Source organism: Loxodonta africana, chromosome 19 (assembly GCF_030014295.1).
Source record: "Loxodonta africana isolate mLoxAfr1 chromosome 19, mLoxAfr1.hap2, whole genome shotgun sequence".
NCBI classification, from domain to species: Eukaryota; Metazoa; Chordata; class Mammalia; order Proboscidea; family Elephantidae; genus Loxodonta; species Loxodonta africana.
Genome location: NC_087360.1, coordinates 2,236,673 through 2,260,668, shown reverse-complemented (window position 1 = coordinate 2,260,668; position 23,996 = coordinate 2,236,673). Strand labels below are relative to the sequence as shown.

The following is a 23,996-nucleotide window of genomic DNA, read 5'->3' as shown; positions in this document are numbered from 1 at the left end:
TTCTGACACACGAAGGACAGATAAGGTCACAGGGGGGCTCACTCGTCTGCCTCGCACAACCGGCCTGTGAAAGGACAGGGGTCAGCACAGCAGGCACAGCCTGATAGTACCTGTTAACCACACACACACACGCACACAAACACAGCTACAAACTAAGGTCAGCACAGGAGGCACCGCTATTTGAGAACAGCAACTAGGTACTACCTGTAAGTCACACACATACACACACACACATGTGCACACGCGGCTCTAAGCCAAAGCCTCCCCTCACAGCCTCCCCACAGAGCTGTTAGGCAGTGATGACAGCCCATTTTGGAAAGCTGACTCCTGGGTGCCTGGGTATTGGCACAGAGGTAGCTGTTTCTGCTCCAAGCACGCCAGGATGAGTTATTCTAATGTCTTCATATTAACTACTCAGTGTAACATACACTTGCGAGGCTGCACAAACCTTTCTTTAAACCCAGAGTGACCAGGAATGCCTGGAATCTGTATTTTAGGCTGGGTCAGTATTTGCCCATTTTGCCCTGAGAACAGAAACCACCTGCACCCACAAAGCTTAATGAACAAGACCGAAACTACGGCCACCTATAGTAAAATGGCTTTATTATCTGTTCCAGGAAGTTGTTGACCAGGAAGTTGTTGACCAGGAAGAAAACACCGTGAGTCAACAAATGACCTCACTGTTTCCTTCGGAGAAATTCTGAGAGCTGGTTTATGTAAACAATACACTGCTCATCTGGACAAACAGCCGTATACTGAGAGCAGCAGATGGCCCACCTGGGCTAAAAGCTCCCTCACAAATAAGAGCGCGTCAAGAGTCACTTCAAGTCCCTCACTTTGCTGTGCCCACTCCCATCCCCGCACTTTAAGACTACCTGAAGCCACTTGGGTCGAGACCCCTAAACCCTAAAATACCCATCCCTGACCTCCTTTACCTGGATGCTGATGAAACTCTCACGGTGGTGCTTTCCCTTCCTGCAGCAGGCAACAGAACTGCTGTTGTTGTTAGCTGCCGTCCAGTCGGTCTGACTCATGGTGACCCCACTCACAGGAGAACGAAAAGCTGCCCGCTCCTGCGCCCTCACCATGACCATTTGTGGATTCTTAGTGTTTTGGGGGGTGGAGCCAACGTGGCGCTGTAGACAGAAGGACCATGCCATCTCTCTACAGCAAAGACCCCAAAAAACTAAGTAAAACAGATATAAATATCAATCCTGGATCCCTAAGCATCAAATGGAGGGATAAAGAATCCAACCAGGCAACGAACGGAATAAGAAACTGACAGAGAACAGGGAATGAGGAGAACTAGAGAGTGGAGGTCCCCGACCTGCTAACGAAAAAAATTGCCAACCTGGAATAAAATATCCTGCAAAACTCTCACTCAAATATGATGGCGAAATTAGGTCATTTCCAGATAAAAAGAAATTGAGGGAATATGTAAAAACCAAACCAAACTCAGAAGAAATATTAAAGGGAATCCTTAGGTTAGGGAACCAGCAACATTAGAGACAGCAGTCTTCATCGGCTGATTTTCAGAAGTAGACGGCCAGAACCTTCTTCCTCGTCTGTGTTAGTTGGGAAGCTCCTCTGAAGCCTGCCCAACATCCTAGCAACACGACAGCCTCCACTGACAGAATGGTGGTGGCCGCATGCGGGGTGCACCGGCTGGGAATCAAACCGGGTCTCCCGTATGGAAGGCCAGAGGATCTACCACTGAACTACCACTGTCCCCGTTGTTTAATTAAGAGGTTACCAGGATGACCTCTGGAGAAGGGTGGAGCCTCTCCTTGGCCACCTCTGCTCTGTTCTGTATCACATGTGGCGTGACCCCTGAAGGTCACATTTCCTGCTACACATGGACAGATGCTTTCCCTTGATGGCCTGGGTCCAGGGCTCTCCATCTCAACTGCACGCTGGAATCATTTAGGAGTTTTCCAGCACTGACGCCTAGCCCACCCCCAGATGTTCCCCGTGTGGCTGGGCCTGGAGTGTTGCAGGACTCTCCAGGTGACTCTAACGACAAATAAGACAGAAAACTACTGTTCTGAGCACAGTGGCCTTCAACGCCTGCAACTCCCAAAAGAAAACTTCTAAAACTCTGTGCCTACTTGCACATTTTTAAATCGATATCTAGTATTTTTCATCAGCATTTCAATAGTTGCTAAGGATGAAGTTTCCAGTGTATTGTAAATCTTGACATTTTAAAATTAAATGGTTACATCACTCTTTTCAAGGTACCCATTGGAATATAAATAACAGAATGACTCCACACCCACCACCATCCATTTATAAAATACAAGAAAAACTCTTCATTATCAGAAATGCTACATTATTCCTTTTTCCCTTGAACTTATATTTCCATTCCAGTTGCCTCCAAAGCCATGTATTCAGCACCCTATTATACGTTCCTACAACAAGTCTGAACTGCGGTGTTGGTGAAAAGTACAGGATGTGCCGTGTACTTTCAGAAGAACGAACAAATCAATCTTTGAAGAAATACAACCAGACTGCTCCTTAGAAGCAAGGGTGGTGAGATTTCAGCTCGCTTACTTTGGACACGTCATCAGGAAAGACCAATCACTGGAAAAAGACACCATGTTTGATAAAGTAGAGAGTCAGTGAAAACGAGACAAACCCTCGGTAAGATGGATTGACATAGTAGCTACAACAATGGGCTCAAATACACCCAAGATCACGAAGATGGCGCAGGACCAGGCGACGTTTCGTTCTGTTGTACTAAAGATCACCAGGAGTTAGAGCAGGCTCCACAGCACCTAACGTCAACAAACGACACAAGAACAAAAGTATGTGTACATACATACGTGTATACACATATATAACGTAAACTTTTTGAGACGTTTCCTCTCAGTGTAAGGCTTCAAATTTTTCTTCAAGTTGAAATTATTACAATTATTGCTATACAATCAAAACAACATAAATATATCACACACTTTAATAAATATTTTAAAAATAAAAAGTAAATTTTGTTGGAAACACATCTCTTATTGAGATATGGTGTTACACATTAAAGAAACTGTCTAATTGTATTTTGGGATTCTAGAGGTTTTCACATCTCGGGGAAATGAATCACAGGAAGACACGGATGGATGAACGATGCTTTTTTATCATAAAGTTCAAGAAGGGTTGTTTTAATATGTGCTATTTTTTTTTTTTATATACGTACGATGGAATATTGTTCAGCCATAAAGACAAACGAAGTCCTGATACTTGTTACAGCATGGATGAACCATGAAAACATGCTAAGTGAAGTTTGTCAGTCAGTCGAAAAAGGGCAAATACTATACAAAAAAAAAAAAAAACCCCATTGGCGTCCAGTCAGTTCCAACTCATAGCGACCCTATAGGACAGAGTAGTACCGCCTCATAGGGTTTCCAAGGATTGGCTGGTTGATTTGAACTGCCGACCTTTTGGTTAGCAGCCAAGCTATTAACCACAGCGCCACCAGGGCTCCAAATACTGTATAATCCCACTGATATGAACTGGGCGTATGGAGAGATGGAGAGCAAGGTGGACGGGTAAAGAAGGAATCATTGTTTAGGAAGCATTAAACCATTGCTGTCGCGTTGATTCCGACTCATAGCGACCCTATAGCACAGAGTAGAACCGCCCCATAGGGTTTCCAAGGAGCACCTGGTGGATTCAAACTGCCAACCTTTTGGTTAGCAGCCAAACTCTTAATCACTACACCACCAGGGTTTGAGTATCTGTTGTTTGTGATGGAAAAATTTGGCAATGGACATGGGTGATGGTTGGACAACATGATTAGTGTAATCAATGTCACTAAACTGTACCTGTAAAAAATGCTGAATTGGCAAATGTCATGCTATATATATTTTACCACAATAAAAAAAAAGGAGGGTTGTTTGTTTTTAGTGTCACGGATGGGGTGATTGTGAACTAGGTTAGTGAAGCTCTTCAGATTCAGCTTAAGAGAGTACACATTGAACGTGAGGACATGAAAACTTACTCCTTTTAAAATACCCCAGTCACATACCTCCTGGAAGGTTTCCTCATTACTTCTTCCTTCTTACATTCTAATTTAAAGGGCACTGCTTAAATAAAGCACGGCAAACCATTAAACAAAACCAAGTGTCTCCTTGAAATTAAAGATAAACATCATATGGCAGGAAGAGCAAATTCCCACATCACCAGGGCCAGGGAGGCAGCGTAAAGGAGCGAAGCTCTTCAGAGCCAAGCCTCAAGGGGCACGCTTGTCTGTACTTCGTTCCCTCTCTTTGGAGAGAGGTCTGGGTCCAGAAAACTGTTTCTCACCTATAAGAAATACAGTACCTGAAGCCCCTCGATATTGGTAACCAGGGGAAAATGCAGTGTTGTAATCAGAGTGGAATCTCTGTATCAGTGTTGTGATCAGAGTGTAATCCCTGTGTCAGTGTTGTGATCAGAGTGTAATCCCTGTATCGGTGCTGTGATCAGAGTGTAATCCCTGTATCGGTGTTGTGATCAGAGTGTAATCCCTGTATCGGTGTTGTGATCAGAGTGTAATCCCTGTATCGGTGTTGTGATCAGAGTGTAATCCCTGTATCGGTGTTGTGATCAGAGTGTAATCCCTGTATCGGTGCTGTGATCAGAGTGTAATCCCTGTATCGGTGTTGTGATCAGAGTACAATCCCTGTATCACTGTTGTGATCAGAGTGTAATCCCTGTATCGGTGTTGTGATCAGAGTGTAATCCCTGTATCGGTGCTGTGATTAGAGTGTAATCCCTGTATTGGTGTTGTGATCAGAGTGCAATCCCTGTACCACTGTTGTGACCAGAGTGTAATCCCTGTATCAGTGTTGTGATCAGAGTGCAATCCCTGTATCACTGTTGTGATCAGAGTGTAATCCCTGTATCGGTGTTGTGATCAGAGTACAATCCCTGTATCACTGTTGTGATCCGAGTACATTCCCTATATCGGTATTGTGATCAGAGTGTAATCCCTGTATCGGTGTTGTGATCAGAGTGTAATCCCTGTATCGGTGCTGTGATTAGAGTGTAATCCCTGTATTGGTGTTGTGATCAGAGTGTAATCCCTGTACCACTGTTGTGACCAGAGTGTAATCCCTGTATCAGTGTTGTGATCCGAGTACATTCCCTATATCGGTATTGTGATCAGAGTGCAATCCCTGTATCAGTGCTGTGATCAGAGTGTAATCCCTGTATCAGTGTTGTGATCAGAGTGCAATCCCTGTATCGGTGTTGTGATCAGAGTGTAATCCCTGTATCGGTGTTGTGATCAGAGTGTAATCCCTGTATCGGTGTTGTGATCAGAGTGTAATCCCTGTATCGGTGTTGTGATCAGAGTGTAATCCCTGTATCGGTGCTGTGATTAAAGTGTAATCCTTGTATTGGTGTTGTGATCAGAGTGCAATCCCTGTACCACTGTTGTGACCTGAGTGTAATCCCTGTATCAGTGTTGTGATCAGAGTGCAATCCCTGTATCAGTGCTGTGATCAGAGTGTAATCCCTGTATCACTGCTGTGATCAGAGTGTAATCCCTGTATCACTGTTGTGATCAGAGTGTAATCCCTGTATCAGTGTTGTGATCCGAGTACATTCCCTATATCGGTATTGTGATCAGAGTGCAATCCCTGTATCAGTGCTGTGATCAGAGTGTAATCCCTGTATCGGTGTTGTGATCAGAGTGCAATCCCTGTATCGGTGTTGTGATCAGAGTGTAATCCCTGTATCGGTGTTGTGATCAGAGTGTAATCCCTGTATCGGTGTTGTGATCAGAGTGTAATCCCTGTATCGGTGTTGTGATCCGAGTACAATCCCTGTATCGGTGTTGTGATCAGAGTGCAATCCCTGCATCGGTATTGTCATCAGAGGGAACCTGTGCAAACTGGAACCACCCAGTCATCTACTAGTAGAGCTCAGCACAAGCCACCGTTGCCCGGCAGAAACACCACCCCAGTGCCAGCTACGTTCCAAAAGAAGCCGTAAAATCCACACTTTTATGAGAACCTCCCAATTTCAAAACGCTGGGAGGACACACACTGTGGAAGCCACATAAAACACTTGTGCAGGTCACAGTACACCATCTGACAAAACCCACACCTCTGACCTCAAAGTACAATAAGGAAGGGGGGGGCAGCAGAAAGTACTTTTCTCATCTGTCTTTTGAGGGCATATTGCTCCAGGGGTTCTATGGAAGCGGTGCTTTACCTTCATGTAGCCTGCTTTAAAATTCGAATTATAAAATAATAATAAGAATGTCATTTCCTTTCAAAATATCTTCACATTCAAAACCATTCCATGAAAATTGGCTTTAAGATAGTGAAAACATGACATTCGGCCCATGCAGTGGTTAATTTTATGGGTCCACTTGGCGAGGCTGTGGTGCCCAACTGTCTGGTCAAACACTAGTTTAGATGCTGTTATGGAGAAGATACCTGTGTTAAATCAGAGAGGCTACCCTCCATACCATGGTGGGCCTAATCCAGTTAGCAGAAGGCCTTAGGAGCAAAAAGGGAGTTTTCCTGAGGGTGTATTCTGCCTCCAGGCTATAAATAGACATCATGCCAGAATTTCTCTCACTCCCCCACTGCCTGACCTACTGATCTTGAGACCCAAGACTGTAGGAATCTCCAGTCTGTCACCTGCCCTACAGATTTTGGACTTGCCTTCCCCAACAATCATATAAGCCAATTTCTAAAAAAAAAATCCACCTATCTGTATCTACCTATCCATCTATTCATCTATCTATCCATCTGTCTATTCGATCTACCCACCCACCCATCCATCCATCCATCCATCCATCCATCCATCCATCCATCCATCCATCCATCCATCCATCCATCCATCCATCCATCTTACTGGCTCTTTTCTCTTTGAGAACCCTAAGATAGCCCAAATGTCCTTTTCAAAGTTTAAATATTTGGTTATCCATAATAGAATATCTTGGAAATTGTTTTCCCTCACTGTTTTAAGGCTTTCATTTATCTGAACTACAGGCAAAAACCAACTCCCTAATGCGTACTGCCTAATTAAGGAAATCAAGCGAGACACTCACTTTATCGGCACCAGATATGCAGAACTTAGCGGGATATGGCAGAACTCATTTGTAAAGCTGCTTTGTGTGTCACTGTACATCAAAACCACTATTGTTGACTGGGTTTCCCTGAAAACGTAAATAATGTTATTTGAGATGTTCTCTCTCCATCTCAATAGAATTCTCAGTAGTCTCGCTGATCTCACATTTCAAAATACTGAATGCTTGTAAAACACGCAATTGTGTGATTTGATGCTTGCTTTTAACAGCATATAACGCAAATATTTATTCACAACAGTGATTTTCATTGTGCCTGGTTTTTACATCTAATTAAGGACTCCAAAAAATTACAATCTTTGAAAACAAAGGCTTACATTCCTTTTAAACAAACAAAGGGTAAAGGATAGAGTGTAAAATTCTACACTGAGGGCCGTCAATCCAAACAGAACACAGCACTCTCCTTATGGTTAAATATCAGAGATATTAAAATAAGCATTTAAATATTAGGTTTAAGATTGCAACGACCCTAGGAGCGGGATGTTACTATTTTGCTGACCTCTCAGCACCCATTGCTCCCTTTTTGATCATGATGTTGTTGTTGGGTGCCGTAGAGTTGATTCTGACTCATGCAGACCCCATGTGACAGAGCAGAACTGCTCCATAGGGTTTCCTAGGCTGTCATCTTTATGGAAGCAGATCACCAGGTCTTTCTCCCTTGGAGGTGGGTTCAAACCACCAACCCTTTGGTTAGCAGCCGAGTGCTTAACCGTTGCACCACTGGGGCTCCTTTTTTAGTATCCCAAATTATTTTGGGAGATCCCCACTTACATTCTCAGGTCACATGGGTTGGGTAGGGTCCCACTCCAGGCTCCAAAGGAGGGCTCTAGTGCCTACTCCCAAGCCAATCAGCCTATCCCATCCTCCTGGCCATAGTGGTTGGTTCACGGAGGGGTCATGGGACCTGTGGACCTATACGAGGCAGACCTAAAATGGCTCTGATTGAGTGTTAAAAGAAATAATGCTCTACCTGTTCACCGAAATTAGAGTTATGAAGATACAATTCTGAGCTAGAGAGCCACCTTGCTTAAATGAGGGGCAATGTGTCCAAGGACAGGGCCAATACAGAGAAAGTGGGGTAAGAGAGTAGGTCCTTCTGCCATTATTTCAGCAGCTGGAGCAAGCCTGGCCTGATGCCAGTGACGTGAACCAATCTGTTTCCTTTTCCTCAAGGACGATTCACATTCACCAGATATTGATGCATCCCTCTGTATGTTCAGTCCTCCTTACATTTAGACGGAGACCATGTTTCTACACGCTGGACGAAGGCTTCTTCCAAATCTGGACCCTAAGTGCACCCCGCATTATGCCCTAGTCCTCTCATTCTGCTATGCTGATCTTGGAGGCCCTGTGTTCCAAACAGCATGACTACAAGACAGAAGAGCATTCACACGGATTCTGAGAAAGCAAGAAGTTCACCTTTTTGAATTAAGCCACTGAGACAAGGGCATTTACTTATTACTGCAGCACGGCTAACCTACCTGGACTAATGTATCCCACACACAATTTTAGGTTGTTTGGGTTTTTTTGGACCTGAAACCAAAAGATGTCTAATTGATTTATCACTAGAACGTATTTCCTTAAATAAAATAAAATTCAGGTGTAACTCTTCCATTGGATCCATAGCCTCTTGGGTATTCTCATGCTTTGCTTCGTGTTCTGAAGAAAGGTCCTCACAGCTGAAGGTCTGCTTTGAGTTCTTTTTTTACAGCACCTGTTAAATGTGGATGGAAGACCAGGTAATCAAGAGGCTTTGGGGATGATAAAGCCAGAAACCTGCTGCTGTTGGGTCGACTCCGACTCCTGGCGACCCCACGTGTGTCAGAGTAGGACTGTGCTCCACAGGATTTTCAGTGGCTGATTCTTCAGACGTAGACTGCTAGGCCGTCCTTCTAAGGCACCTCTGAGTGGACTGGAACCTCCAACCTTTCAGTTAGCAGCCACCTGTGTTAACCATTTCACCACTCAGGAGCTAGGATGCCACCAGCGTCCTCAAGAGCATAAAGACACGTAGACCAGACATTCACCGTGGCATCATCCGTTGTTGTTGTTGTGTGCTGTCAAGTCCATTCTGACTCGTAGTGACTCTACAGGACAGACTAGAACTGCCCCATACGGGTTCCCGGGCTGTAATCCTTACAGGAGCAGATCACCAGGTCTTTTCTCCTGCGGAGCGGCAGGTAGGTTCAAATTGCCGACCTTTTGGTTAGCAGCCGAGTGCTCAGCCACTGTGCCACCATGGCTCCTCTTTTCCTCTGTGCATCTGTTAAACACTGACCGAAGACAGGGGAATCTGGAGATTTGGGGGGTGACAAAATGCAGAAGGGTCCCTCCTGCTGAGGGCCTCCCATTCTCCGAAACACAAAGACGACTTCAAAAACCTAGAACTACCTGGAAGAATAAAGGTCACAGCAGCCATTGACCGAAGACTTACTTCTCCGGCACCAAGAAGGGGAGTGTGCGAAACACAAAAACAGGGCCCCTTCTTCCTTCTATCACCCACTTGGGAAGAGGAAATAACACGCGTGAGGCCTCCAGGATGACTTTTTAGAACATCAATAGCAGCAATGATCAATCTTAAGGTAAGAACATGTGTGGATGGGCACATTTTCTCACCAGTTCCAATTCCCTCCTGGCGTGCCTTCCTGAGTTGAAGAAGCTCAAGGTCTAGAAACTGGTTTTACAGGAATCTCTTGTAGTTAGGGTTCTGTATCCAGCTTAGGTGCTGGTGAGCAGACACACCATTTGGAACCTGGAATGTGGCAACACAACCTGAGGCAGTGGCTGTGTGTGTGGGTGCTTCAGGGTAGCCCTGCCCAAGACTGCAGTGTCCAGCCCTAGTGCCACAGGCACTGAGAAACAGGTAATAGTGATCTAGAGGAATGTGGGACAGAACAGGGGTACACTGTGCTTGGGAGTGTCTACTGGCTGCTGTTTTTCCTGGCACCCAAGCTTAGGTCCCCTCAGCACACACAGAGAATCTCACACGATGCAATCCCTCTCTACCATAGCAGCTGTTGTCAGCAATCAAGAACCTTGCCCAATACAGGAAGGACACACAGAACATGGAAAAGAAGTGTCCAATACTCCTTAGAAACAAGGATGGCAAGGCTTCATCTAATGCACTTTGGACATGTTATCAGGGAGGGACCTGTCCCTGGAGAAGGACATCATACTTGGTAAAGGGTCAGCAAAAGGGAGGGAAGCCCTCAACGAGATGGACTGACACAGTAGCTGCAAGGATGGGATCATGCATATCAACGACTGTGAGGATGGCAGAGGACTGGGCACTGTTTCGTTCTGTTGTACATAAGGTCTTTATGAGTCAGAACCAACTCGATGGCACCTGACAACAACAAAGGGTTATTACAAGGGAAGTCAGGATACCAGCACTTCCTTTCTCCATATGATCAAAGAATTTTCCAGACCTCTAACACATTGCTTCCCACAGGTAAACACAACTGCTCACATCTCATTTTCTCCCAATTAACTGTAATCTCCTTGAGGGAAGAGTTTACTTCATGTTTTTTCTATAACTTCAGAGCTTAGATTATTGCTATTATTATGTGCCCTCAAAAAATAACTGTTGGCTTCTGTCAAGGGGGATGGAAAAATCTGGGAACAGAGAAGGGTAATGGTTGAACGACATAATGAACTTAATCAATGTCAATGTCCTGTGTGTGAGGAATGCTGAAATGGCCAAAATTCTGTTACATACGTATTTACCACAATAAAAACATGTTGGATAAGTAGATTAATCTTCTTTCTCCCCAATACTGCTGACATTCACTGTTGAAGATAAGATGCTGGAACTAGATGGGTCACGGGGCTGAACATGAATATTTTATGCACCCTTTCAAGGCAATCAGGGCCTCTGGAATTCCAGGAAAGTCAGAGAATCAAGGAAGAACTGCTCATTCCAAATTAAGACATATGCCGCTCTACAACGGTGATCCCCAAACATCAAGCAGTAGAGGTGATTTCATGTCACCAGCTGACCAAATCGCCCCCCACCCCCCTGGCTTTCCACTCCATGTTTAAAAGCAATGTCTTTTCCCATCGTCACCCTGAAGCCAAAGTCCCCTTATCTCCACATTATCTATTGAGTGATGCTCTCTCACCGAGGCCTTCTGCACAAATCACTCCCTGGGAGAACCTGCTGTAAGCAATTCCAGACACACACACCCTCCCCCATCACAGACTGTCACCTCATCCACTCCCATCCTTCACCTTTCGAGAGTCATCTCAAGGCAAACCAACACACCTTGAGAAACACAGACCTTTAGGCATTATGAGCCACATAACCAAAGGGCAACACCCCTCCTCATGAAGAGGGCTGGCTAGTTTCAAGGATGCCAACACACTCAGTAAAGGTTTTTTTTGTTTCATGGCAACCGGCGCTTGCCATCACAGAAAGCACGGAGGCTCAGCCAGACTGATACTTACATGTACTGCTAATACCTGGAGGAAAAGGTACCATGCTTTAGAAAGAACTTGGCAGCAAAAATCTTACTCACTCTCTTAGACTCAGTAATTGAATGTCTGCATCTGTCACGGGCTGAACTGTGTCCCCCAAAAGTATGCCAACTTGGTTAGGCCACGGTTCCCAGTATTGTGTGATTGTCCACCATTTTGTCAACTGATGTGATTTTCCCAGGTGTTGTAAATCCTGCCTCTATGACATTAATGAGGTGGGATTTGCTTACTGGCAGTTATGTTAATAAAGCAGAATTTAAATTACAAGATTAGGTTGTGTCTTAAATCAATCTCTTTTGAGATATAAAAGAGAGAAGTGAGCAGAGAGACATGGGAACCTCATACCACTGAGAAACAAGAGCCAGGAGATTAGCGCGTCCTTTGGACCCTGGGTCCCTGTGCTGAGAAGCTCCTCAACAGGGGAGGACTGATGAAAAGGACCTTCCCCCAGAGCTAACAAAGAGAGAAAGCCTTCCCACGGAGCTGGCACTCTGAATTCAGACTTCTAGCCTCCTAGGATGCGAAGAATAAATTTCTGTTTGTTAAGGCATCCACTTGTCGTATTTCTGTTACAGCAGCACTACATAACTAAGACATCGTCTATCTAAGGAAGTAACTGAAAGCAGAAATTATGCACAAAGATACCCATTCCCGTATTTCCTTAAAATTGTTGTTGTCAGTTGCCATTCAGTCAACTCTGACTTATGGCGACCCCACGTGCAACGGAAGGGAACGTTGCCCGGTTCTGTGCTGTCTTGACCACCCTTAGTATGGTCAAGTCCATCGTTTGCAATCGTCCTACATTTTGAGTGCCTTCCATCCTAGGGGGCTCATTTTCCAGCACTATATTGGACAGTATTCTGTGGTGACCTGTAAGGTTTTCACTGGCTAATTTTCAGAAGTAGGTCACCAGGCCTTTCTTCCTTGTCTGTCTTGGCCCGGAAGCTCCACTGAAACTTGTCCACCATGGGTGACCCTGCTGGTATTTGAAATACGGTGGCAGAGCTTCCAGCATCACAACACGCAAGCTACCACAGTACAAGAAACTGACAGATGGGTGCTGGAGTGGAAAATTAGATATTTATGTAATATCTAATTTTATATTATCTAATTATATATTGGAGCCCCGGTGGCACAGTGTGGAGCAGAAAGTTTTAAAGTGCAATACAAGAGTGTGAGAAAACCAGGTATCCATTAAAAATTATATTCACAATACATTTTTAAAACATGATGAAATACTTATATAAACATAGCTGGAAAACATTGAAAACAGAATTACATGTACCACACACAGTGTGAACAAAACATTTTTAAAAATTCATAGAAAAACAACTAGAATAAGATACATCAAAATACGAAGCAATCATCTTTGGGTAGTGGGATGATTTATTTTTACCTCACTGCCATTTCAAAAATAATTTGAAGTAGCTTACCAAAAAAATAAACACAATGGAATAAAATAACTAGACAAGAAAGCAGAGAGAAAAGAGAAAGAGTAAGAGTGGGGAAAGAAAATAAAGCCAATGAGAAAGCTGATTCATGAGATACCATCCCTAAGTCCTTAGACTTACAAACAGAAAATTTGGCTCTGAGAGTCTGAGAAGTTAGGTCAAAGACAAACATATGATCGCTTATAATATGTACGGTGCTCATAGGATAGAATAGAAGCTATTTCTCAGGAAAAATGCAACTTCTCCCCGCCCCCTTGGTGCTAAGGCCTAGGAAAATATTCTCCAACATTTCTCAGAAAGGAAAAATCTGTGTTTTAACAGGATAATGTTCTTAAAACACAACTGTAACTGTTTCTTGAATATCCTCGACACTTGCTGATAACCCAATGTTGTTGTTGTTGTTGTTGGGTGCTGTCAAGTCAATTTCAACTCATAGGGACGGGACAGGACAGAGTAGAACTGCCCCACAGGGTTTCCAAGGCTGTAATCTCTACGGAAGCAGACTCCCAAGGTGCGCCTGGTGGGTTTAAACTGCTGAGCTTTCAGCTAACAGCTGAGCACTTAACCACTGCGCCACCTGGGCTCCTCGATAAACCCAATGCCAAAGTGTAATTCAGTGGAGAGGATTTTCTGAGAGTGGAATTGCACAGGGTTCTGATGTTCTGGCTTGATCTGAGTGAGCAGATGGGCGCAGGGATATTTCTTCTCCTCCTCCTTGTCCTCCTTCTCTCCCCCCTCCTCGTCCTTCTCCCCCCACCTCCATCTTCCCTAACCCTAAGCAACCTCTGGAAGGGTGCACCCTGGGTGATAACTATGTATAAAAAGAACCCACAGAACTGATGTTTAAGAGCAGAGGGGAAGGAGAGACCTGGCGCTGGCTGGCGGATGCTCCTCCTTTGAAAGATACTTTTTTTAAATAAATGAAAAAAGTCATGTCAAAATATTCTGAGCCTTTGGTCTTATTTCCCAAAAAACCCCAGCTCGCCTCCACTGATCACAGCTTCCACTGAGCCCCCTACCCCCAACCATTTCTTCCTGAATTCATTCAGGCTTCTTGTCTGGCATTCAGACTTGCCAATCCATGTGCTCACAGGGTCCCACCCCCATTCCTCTTCCTCTCTCTCCTCCTCCTCCCCCTCCTCCTCCTCCGTTTTCTCCCTACCTTTGTGTGCACTCCATGCCTTCCAAAAATGCACTTTGTTGCTCTAAAATTTGAATTTAAAAAAAAAAAAGAAAACGCTTCCCAAAGGGATTGTTTAATGAAACACAAACATCAGCCGTGTGGACGTGTTACTATGTGACCCTGCGGCTCCCAGAATCCTGGGGTCATCTGAGCCCCAGCCCCATCCCATCTTTAAACTCCTCCTGCTTCGAAACCCCTATGAGAAGCCATACAACGTTTGCTCAGAGGACAGACCCTAAGTGGCCTGAGTCATCTTCATACAACTGGGCTTTTTCAAAAACGCTCCTTTTGTTGACCTAAGCCAGTTATTGCAAACACCTGTGCCTCAATTTCCCCATCTGTAAAATGGAGGGAGGGATACTCATGGGGTGATGATGAGGACTGGATGAGGGACAGAAGTGAAACTTTTAGAATGCTGCCTGGCATGAGATGAGCACTCAGTAAACGATAATAATGGAAGCTATCGTTATTGTTTCTTTTGAGCGAGAGGGACCTCCCTGAAGCTTCTCTCTGTTCAGCTGCCCAGCCTCTGCCTTCCGATGAACATGGATAAGGCACTCCGCTGCTCAAAGAGAGAGGTGCCCTGTGGCAAAGGTGGTCTTCCTTCAACGTGGCTTGCCATGATAAGGTATCAGGTTCCTCATCTTCTGGGTAAACCACGATTTGCCATTGCCCGCCTTTAACATAGTCCAAACTGAGCACAATCCTCTGGATTTATCTGATGAGGGCCGATACAGTATGCTGAAAGGGCTGTCTTTGTCCCCCGAGCTATAAATCGTACGAGCTGAGCCAGCTGTGGACAGCTGTCCCTTGGCGAAATTCCGCCTTCAGCTGCACTTCTCCTAGCAACCACACCTGATTTTCCCCTGGCTCCAGCCACTCTCTCTGCGCGCCCACATCCTTCCAGGGAGCACTGGAATCCCACCTCAGAGCACTCCACCTCTGGCATGCGTGGGCTGCAGGTGAGCATGGTGACCAGGCCCTTCAGAGGAAGCCCGAAGGCTCTACCTGGAGCAGCCCGGAGGAATTACCTTCTCTGTTCCCAACCTGAAATGAGGCTACAGTATCTTGTCATTTTGCCATTACAACAGTCAGGTCGGCCAGAGAATGAAGAAGACACCCAGAGAGAAGCGATGAGAGATGGAGAGAGAGGACTGGGTGCCAGCGACACCCTGAGGGACCATGACTTCTGAAATCAGCCCAACCCTGCTGTCCAAGTTCTTCAGGTTAAGATTTTTAAAGCCACATGTAACATAAAGAGTTCTGACAATATAAGATTATTTTTAACACTGATGTGGCAAGAAGATGATGATAATAATAGTTACTAATTAGTATCTACTACCTCCCAGATGAGAAGCCCTGGTGGAATAGTGGTTAAGTGCTTGGCTGCTAACCAAAAGGTCAGCGGTTCAAACCTTCTGGCCACTCCATGGAGGAAAGATGTGGCAGTCTGCTCCCGTAAAGACTACAGCCTTGGAAACCCAGTGGCGGTAGTTCTACTCGGTCCAGTAGGGTTGCTGTGAGTTGGAATCAACTCGAGGGCAACGGGTTTTTCTTTGTTTTTTGGTACTTTGCAGGTGTTACGTCCGGGTTCTATAGATACAAAGATGGATGGAATGCCCCACAAACTCAAGTCTTGTGTGTTGGTTTGGTTTCTGTGTTTTGCTGCTTTTGACAGTGGCATAACTCAGTTGGCTTGGAGTAAGCTTATTTTCACATGAATGCCGACTGTTTGCACAGGCTGCTCTCAGACTCCTCTTTCCTGTATCTCCCTGTGGGCAGTAACGGGCCTCGAGTCCATGTGTGGCGTGTAGTCCCGTTATCTCATGTGCTGGATCGTTTTGACCTCAGGTGAGCTTTCCGATTGTGCGTCTGCCATGCGTGTCCTCGCCCTTCCTTCTCTGCATCTGTTCTTCTGCGGTTTGAGCAAGCATCCCATCTGTTCTCCCAGCCAGCCACTGACACAGATGTTCTCCGGGGAAAGGCTGGGGACGGAGTCCTGGGATGCGACCCTTCAGACCACACTCAGGCTGACACGACGTCATCTGCTGGCTCTCAACTACCCGCGGACCCACCAGCTATCGTACTGCCCAGGCTTATTTTTCCATCAGGTGACAAGACTTTCAGAGTGGGGATAAATTTCAGTTCCCAAGTTCACTGAGTAAGAATCACAGATCTCTTCACTGTTCTGTAACTGAACGTAATTTCTACTTTGAGAGTCCATTTCGCCCAGCAGTAAAACAAAGGCTTTGTGAATTTCCAGTTTCCGCATCCAGCCACCTTGACTCATGGAGACCCCCTGTGATTCAGGGCGGAACTGTGCTCCAGGAGGTTTTCAGTGGCTAGTTTTTTTGGAATCAGATCGCCAGGGCTTTCTTCCTAGCTGCCTCTGGGTGGGCTCGAACCTCCAACCTTAAGGTTGGCAGCAGAGCATGTTAGCCATCTGCACCATCTGGGGTCTGTCAATATCACCCAATGAGAACACAATTCCAGGGATCATACCTAAATTCTGAGAGGTGCAAAAGTGTCCACAAGGAGAAAGGCTCATTCTGACAACAAACGCTGACATGTGTCCAGATGGCATCTGGTATTCTGTGGTCAGTCCATCAGGACCATGGCTGTGCCTTCCTGGTCTTGACCTCAAGGCCTCCTCAAGTCAATTGAGCTTCCTGGAACATGTCTGCACGACTACCAGCTGAGCAGGAGAGCACCCCGCTCCTCCCAGCACCATGCTGCCTCAGGGAACTCTGAGGGACGACACCAGACCGCCCTGCCTCAATACTCCATGCAAAAACGTTTTCTGCTTCCTCACCAGGCGTTTGGGGAAGGTTCTCTTCATTATCAATCTCTAAGCATATTTGGGGAGTCTCTCCAATTTCCCTCATATTCATCATCCGGAATGAAGTGACACAGGACATTTCAAAAGCAAACCAGCTTCTAAACTACCCTCTAAATCCTCCTCCCCTTCCCCCCCAGAAAGAAATATTGACTTAGCTGAGGAAGGAGAGAGGGGTCAAGGAAACATATGCCTCTGAACATATGTTCTCTCAGATCTTTTGTGCTTTTCTGGGCATTGGCTTTTGAAATCTTAAGTCAGGAGTTTGACTTTTCCATCTTCTGCTTTCTGCTATAGCAAGAGACGGTGGTTGCCATATTCTTTACATGTCTGAAAAGAGAGGGTTTTCGGGCTAAGAGGTGATGTGTGGAGAGGGGAGGGGGACTGAGATGAGGAAGAAGCTGACATCCATTATGACATCAAAATGTGAGGGGACAGAAAAGCTGATAATGAGGAATCAAGATCGAGAAAGGGAGAGTGTTGACATGTCATGAGGTTGGCAACGAATGTCATGAAACAATAAGTGTATCAATTGTTTAATGAGAAACTAACTTGCTCTATAAACCTTCATCTAAAGTACCTCAAAAGAGAAAAAAAAGAAATAGAACGACATAAATCTGCTACAAAAAAAAAACCTTTTTAAAGTATTAAAAAGCAAAGATGTCACTTTAAGGACTAATGGACACCTGACCCAAACCATGGTGTTTTCAGTTGCCTCATATGCATGTGAAAGTTGGACAATGAATAAGGAAGACCAAGGAAGAATTGATGCCTTTGAGTTATGATGTTGGTGAAGAATCCTGAATATACCATGGAATGCCAGAAGAGCAAACAAATCTGTCTTGGAGGAAGTACAACCAGAATGCTCTTTAGAAGCGAGGATGGTGAGACTTTGTCTCACATACTTTGGACATGTTGTCAGGAGGGATCAGTCCCTGGAGAAGGACATCATGCTTGGTAAAGTAGAAGGTCAGTGAGAAAGAGGAAGATCCTCAATGAGATGGACTGACACAGTGGCTGCAACAATGGGCTCAAGCATAACAATGATTATAAGGATGGTGCAGGACTGGGCGGTGTTTCATTCCGTTGTGCATGGGGTCTCTGTGAGTTAGAACTGACTCAACAGTACCTAACAACAACGAAAACAACATTTTTTTATTGATACTTAACATACATACAAAAAGGAAAGTACACAACTCTCAAGAGTACAACTGGATAATTTTTCACAAAGTGAACACACCTGTGTAACCAGCACCCAGGTCAAAGAAGAGAATGTCAGCAGCCTCCAGAAGCCCCCTTTCCGGCCCCTTCTAGTGACTGCACCCCAAGTGTGACTGCCATCCTGACATTTATCACCATTTATTAAGGTTGGAATCAGAGAGGCAGTACTCATCTGTGCCTGGATTCTTTCACCCAACATTCTGTGAGATTCTTCCATGTCATTACGTGTAGTAGTGGGTCACTCATTCTCATTGCTGTGGAGTATTCCATTGTGTGAATACGCCACAATTAAATTAATTAATGAATAAACTAAAAATATATTATCCTGCTCAGTACCTAAGAGACGTTGTCAAATAGCCTTTGGATCTCTGCCAGGTCTTTTGTAATGTAAGCATCCCCCATCTACAAATATGGGTTTCCTCGCCCAAAAGAAAAAACATAATCACACACACACAAATGAAATCTGTCTGACATCTGAATTTGCTGAGGGAGATTACCATAAACATAAGAACTTAATGTCAGTCTCATGAATGAAATAACCTAATGCCACTAAAAGTTAAAAACGCTTTGTGGCCACCGGTCTTCCTAAAAGTGTATCTGAATCTCCCTCAATTATATACTTTGCTTCCCCTTGTGAGAGATAGACAAATGGATATTTGTTTCCTCTTCCAAACATATTTTTTACTTTGATTACCGTTGTCTTCCCTGTTCTGAAAATATGTAGTACTTCCATCTCTTTTCAAATGCATGCTACAAGTTTAAGTTCAAGGGCCTTTCCCTCCTATAGATACAAAAACAACTTCTGGAAGAGGGAGTCTTGGGTGATACCTATGTATAAAAAGAACCCATACAACTGATCCTTCAGAACAGAGTGGAAGGAGACACCTGGGTCTGGCTGATAGATGCTCCCCTTATTTCTTCCTACAAGCAGATTTTTAACAAACTTTTAAAAGTCATACCAAAAAATTCTGAGTCTTTGGTCTTATTTCCCCAAGAATCCAAGCTGGCTTTGGCCAATCACCACTTCCTTTCAAAATACGTTCCCACAATATTCCTTCCAGAATTCATCCAAGCTTGTTGTCTGGCATCAAAAGTCAAACTCGCCAATCTATATGTTCACGGACTCCAACAGTCTCCTTTTGGAAACTGGAATGATACCTACCTGTCTTCATTCTACATGCTTCTTTTCTCATTGCCTGCCACGTCCCAACACCACTAAAGAGCCACCCACTCTTTAAGTCCTTGAGGCTTACAGGCCACGTCTTCTTCTTCCTCTGGACCCTGTGCTGCATGTTCAATGGATGGACAAAGGGCTCCCTGAGTCACAGTTGGGTGAGTATGTCTACCAGTTTCCCAGGCCCCCAGCCTAGGGGACAAACACACCAGATAGATACCTAACCTCAACCTCTCTGGCAGTCTTGGAATTACAATCTGTGTTCTCAAAGCCCCTTCCAGGTATCATTCCAGGTCACTGCTGGGAAAATCAAGGCTAAGGAAACTAAACAACACAACATTCAGTTATTCATTCATTCAACAAATATCAAGGGTCCACCATATACTGGGTTCTGAGCTCAAATTCCAATGGACATCTCTCCACACTCAAACCTTAGGAAGCCTGGCACCACCTGAAAGTTACGCACAGCAAGAGGCGTACTCTTTGGTTATTCTACATACTAGTGAACATCGAATACACCCTCTAAGGGGGTGGGCTGTGGCATCAGAATCCAGACTCTGCCCCTTTTTAGCTGTAAGGTCTTGAGCAAGTTATTTAACTTCTCTGAGGCTCAACTTCTACGTCCATAAAATGAGGTTAATAACAAAATCTACCCCATCAGGTTTTTCTGCAAATTCAGACATGATCTTCATAAATCACTCAGCACCATGCCTGGTGTACACTAACCACTTGGAGAATTAGCTGTTTTATTACCGACCAGAGTATTTGCGGCATAGCTGAAAAAAGACTGGAGACAGCAGGATCGAACCATTTCACTGCTGGGCCATGGTTCCTCAGGCAATATTCCACATGCGTAAGCACACTCAAACATTTTATTGAGCCCTAGAAATGTCCAAAGCCTTGCGCTAAGTACTGGATAGAAATCAAAGACAGATTTAAAACATACAAAAGTGTTGTTTTGCTATCGGTTGGAATCAACTTGACGGCAATGGCTTTGAGTAATGCCTGTCTGTAGTTCCTGGGTGGCGCAAATGGTTGAGGACTTGGCTGCTAACCAAAAGTTTGGTGGGTCAAGTCCACACAGAGGTACCTCAGAAGAAAGACCTGGTTCTCTACTTCAGAAACATCGGCCACCAAAAACCCCGTGGAGCACAGTTCTGCTCTGACGCTCGTGGGGACGCCACGAGTTGAAACGGGCTTGAGGGCAACTGGGTGGTCTTGGTGGTTAGTCTCCAGGACAGGTTTCAAATATAGAACAACTTTTCTGGTACAACTTGTTCATAGCATCATTCCTAAACCCCAGGTAAATAAAAGTACAAACAATGAAATTTTGTTTTGATTTGTTTTTCAACAGATGAATGCTGGGGTGGGTTTGCTCTATGACTCATCATTTCCAGCTCGTTAAACCTAAAGATGCCTAAGGTTCACAGACATTAAAACCCCAAAGCCAAACCCACCGTCTTCGAGTCGATCCCGACTCACAGCAACCTTACAGGACAGAGTAGATCTGCCCCATGGGGTTTCCAAGGATCGGCTGGTAGATTTGAACAGCTGGCCTTTTGGTTAGCAGACAAATGCCTAACCACTGCTCCAGCAGGGCTGCTGGACATTGGCCTGGTATTAAAGTGTGCACTTAGGTCATTCAAGGATTTATATTTGGAAGTACTAATACAAAGACAGTAAAAACGGTAACTTTCTGAAGCAGATACTGAGTGTTTGGTAATAACTTCTGCTTTTCAATTAGCCCCAGACAACTTAGGTACATGGAATCGTGCATGTGTTTTCTCCCCAAATAAAACCCTTTAAATACAGTCCTTACTCGGTTGCCGCTGGTTTAGGATTTTCAGGTGGTTAGAAAATCCTAGAGGGGAAAGTGATTTGAACACAGCTGAAGAACCACCGAGCTGTCCCTGAGTTTATAAATCACATCTGCACCATGAAATTCCACTCCCTACAACCCGATGACACTAGAAGCTGTGAAATTTCTTCTGGTTCTCTGCCATGTTCTGAATAATCACTGAATCACCTAGCACGTGCTCAAGAGGGTGCTAATGGCTGCATGAAATCTCCACCTGTAACTGATTCGCTTTGCAGCACTTTGGTGGAGTTAAGTTCTCTAAATTCAACACATAAAATATGTCATGTGTCGGGCCTGTCGTATCATTTCACATGCTGATTTCTGACCCCTAAAAAGAAGAGACTTCTTCATCACAGGGCGCCCAGTGTAAGGATATTTTCTACACTTCCACTTGAGAAAATTCCAAAGTTATCAGAGGAAACACAGTTCTCTTCGACACTGCTCAGTCTAATAGAGAAATCAGTAGCAGAACTACATACGTACCTGAGAAAACACAATAGTTGGGTCATATTTACCCAGCTATTCTGTACCTTAATAAAACCTCATTATTGCAGCACAAAAATGGAGAAGCCTGTTCCTATTAAAAACCAAGTGACAGCCGATAAAAAACATGCGTCGTAGCATATGCAAGTCAGCGGCGCTGTTGTTGACGTGGATTTTTTTTTTTTTTAAACCTCACGTCTGCCTGGCTTGGATGTGTTGAATCTGTCAGCCCTTCCTTCCGTTTCCTGTGCGCATCGTAAACCCCTAGACACCCTGGCCTCGCACACTATTGTAACTCATAATTACGGGCCGTGAGCCCATTACAACTACACTTTAAAAGACAGCGGCAGTGCAGAGTAATCACGATTTCTCTCCCTAAATCACAACGGCACAAAACCCCAGTGAGGGATTTGTCTTGATCTAGTATCAGATACAAAGCAATATACTGTCCGTGATTTGGGGTGAAGTCAGAGAAGGGAAAACCCACGCCGTTAAAAGTCTCTGTGCATGACGATCACTTTGAAGTTTCTAAGAAAAATCTCATCTTGAAATCCTTCCCAGAAAAATCTGTTTACGAGGATTTGTGGCTCACATCTGAGGCAGCCAGGAGTCTCCACACTCTGCTCCCAACGTATTTCTCTGTGGGAAAGAGCCCCAATAATGAGGAGACAGAATTGCTGGTACTTTCTACAGTCTCCTGTGCGAATCAAACAATTCCTCTGCAAGGAACTAAGCCCTGAGCTTCCAAAGTTGCTCTTCCAACGAAAGAAGGGGATGCTGACAGGGGAAGGCAGGAAGATGGAGAAGCCTGGCAAAACTGGCAGCTTCAGGTCAGAGTCCTGCTGGGTAACTAAGTTACTGCTTGAGGCTTAAACTGGCATTCAACCCCCAGCCCCCGAGGTGGGGGGGGGGGGTTGGTCCTGTGTTGCCCACCCCTGACTGGACTGTGTTAGAGGTGCTCTGGCCATGTCTTCAGAGCTGATCCCCAGTCCACAGGCTCAGCAGTCTGCCTTGTGCTAAAGAGCGTTCCCATACACACGAGTCCCTGAATCACCGCCTGGCAGGTCAGGGGCAGCAGAAAAGCCAAGTCCAAAATCCAGGAACCTTCCAGGTTATTTCAGCGCCCTCCCCAGGCATCCAGCTCAGCCCTCCCGTGGCTGCTTCTCCTTTCCGGGATCTCCGCATCCCCATCGCTTCGTCCAAAACGCCTTTCTGGTGGGCAGTGTTTCTCGTGCCCTGTCCCTCTGCAGTCTCACCTAGGGTCTCCACGCAAAGCCCTCCAGGGAGCCACCTACAGCAAAGGGGCAACCGAGGACCTGGGCGGCTGCGCGTGCACACACACACACGCTCCCTCTCCCACCCCCGCGCCATCCACACGTACGCGCACACACACACACACGCACACACTCCCACACACTCCGAGCGAAGTTAGTCGCGGGGCCAGAGGTAGTGGCTGCGCCCCCTCACCTTTGGAGAGCAGGGCGGCCAGGCTGATGAGCACGGGGGACCAGTGGTGCCACAGCGTCCCCATCTCAGACGGGCACATCCTGGAGACCAGAGCGCAGATCCTCTGCTCCCCGGCGCCGTCTGGGCGAGGAAGTGGCCGTCGCCTAGCCCTTGGAGGACTGGAGCGGGGGCTAGAAGGCGAAGGAGGCCGGCTAGCGGCCCACGCAGCCCCCGCGCCCTGCGCCTCCCTCCTGCCAGCCCATGGCCGGGCCGGGAGGCGACGGTCGCGAGCGGGCTCTGGAGTTGCTCGCCAGAGTCCAACGCGTGCGCAGGAAACCCCACCTCCCTCCTTCGCCCCACCGGGATATTTTCAAAAATTTAATCCGCGAGGGTTTTTTTCTTTGCGTGTTTACCCAAAGGAGGAGTGGTCCCTGGTGGCCCGGAAGGGCGCTCCCGGGCGCAGGGCCGGCCGGCTAACGGGAGCTGGAGGCGGGGCGGCGGAGCTGCGGCGCCCGGGTCGCGGGCCGAGGCGGCGCGCAGGCCCCCGGCTGGGTGGTCCGGCGCGCGCGGCGGCCTGGGGCGCCCTGGCGCAAAGCCCCCATCCCCGGCGTGCCGCCGCGCCCCGGGACTGCTCGCGCGCGCGCTCGAGCGCCCAAAGTTTGGCTGGTGCTACAGCTCCCCGCTCCGCGCGCCCAGCCCGGGGCGCAGGGCCGGCTCCGGGGACTCGGGGCTCGCCTGGCGCCGGGGGAGGCGGGCCAGATGTGCGCGGAGGAGGACCCGCGAGCTGGGACCGGGC

General features: G+C 46.2%; 1 protein-coding gene across 1 annotated transcript in view; it reads right to left on the bottom strand.

The window, feature by feature from the left end:
• Positions 1–23,533, bottom strand: part of LOC135228270 (transmembrane protein 132D-like) — a 338,352-nt gene extending 314,819 nt beyond the window's left edge. Inside the window, exon 1 of the mRNA XM_064272952.1 lies at positions 23,222–23,533. Within this exon, the coding sequence (XP_064129022.1) occupies positions 23,222–23,300 (79 nt within the window). The 5' untranslated portion in view covers positions 23,301–23,533. The remainder of the gene's footprint in view (positions 1–23,221) is intronic.
• Between the last annotated feature and the right edge of the window lie 463 nt (positions 23,534–23,996).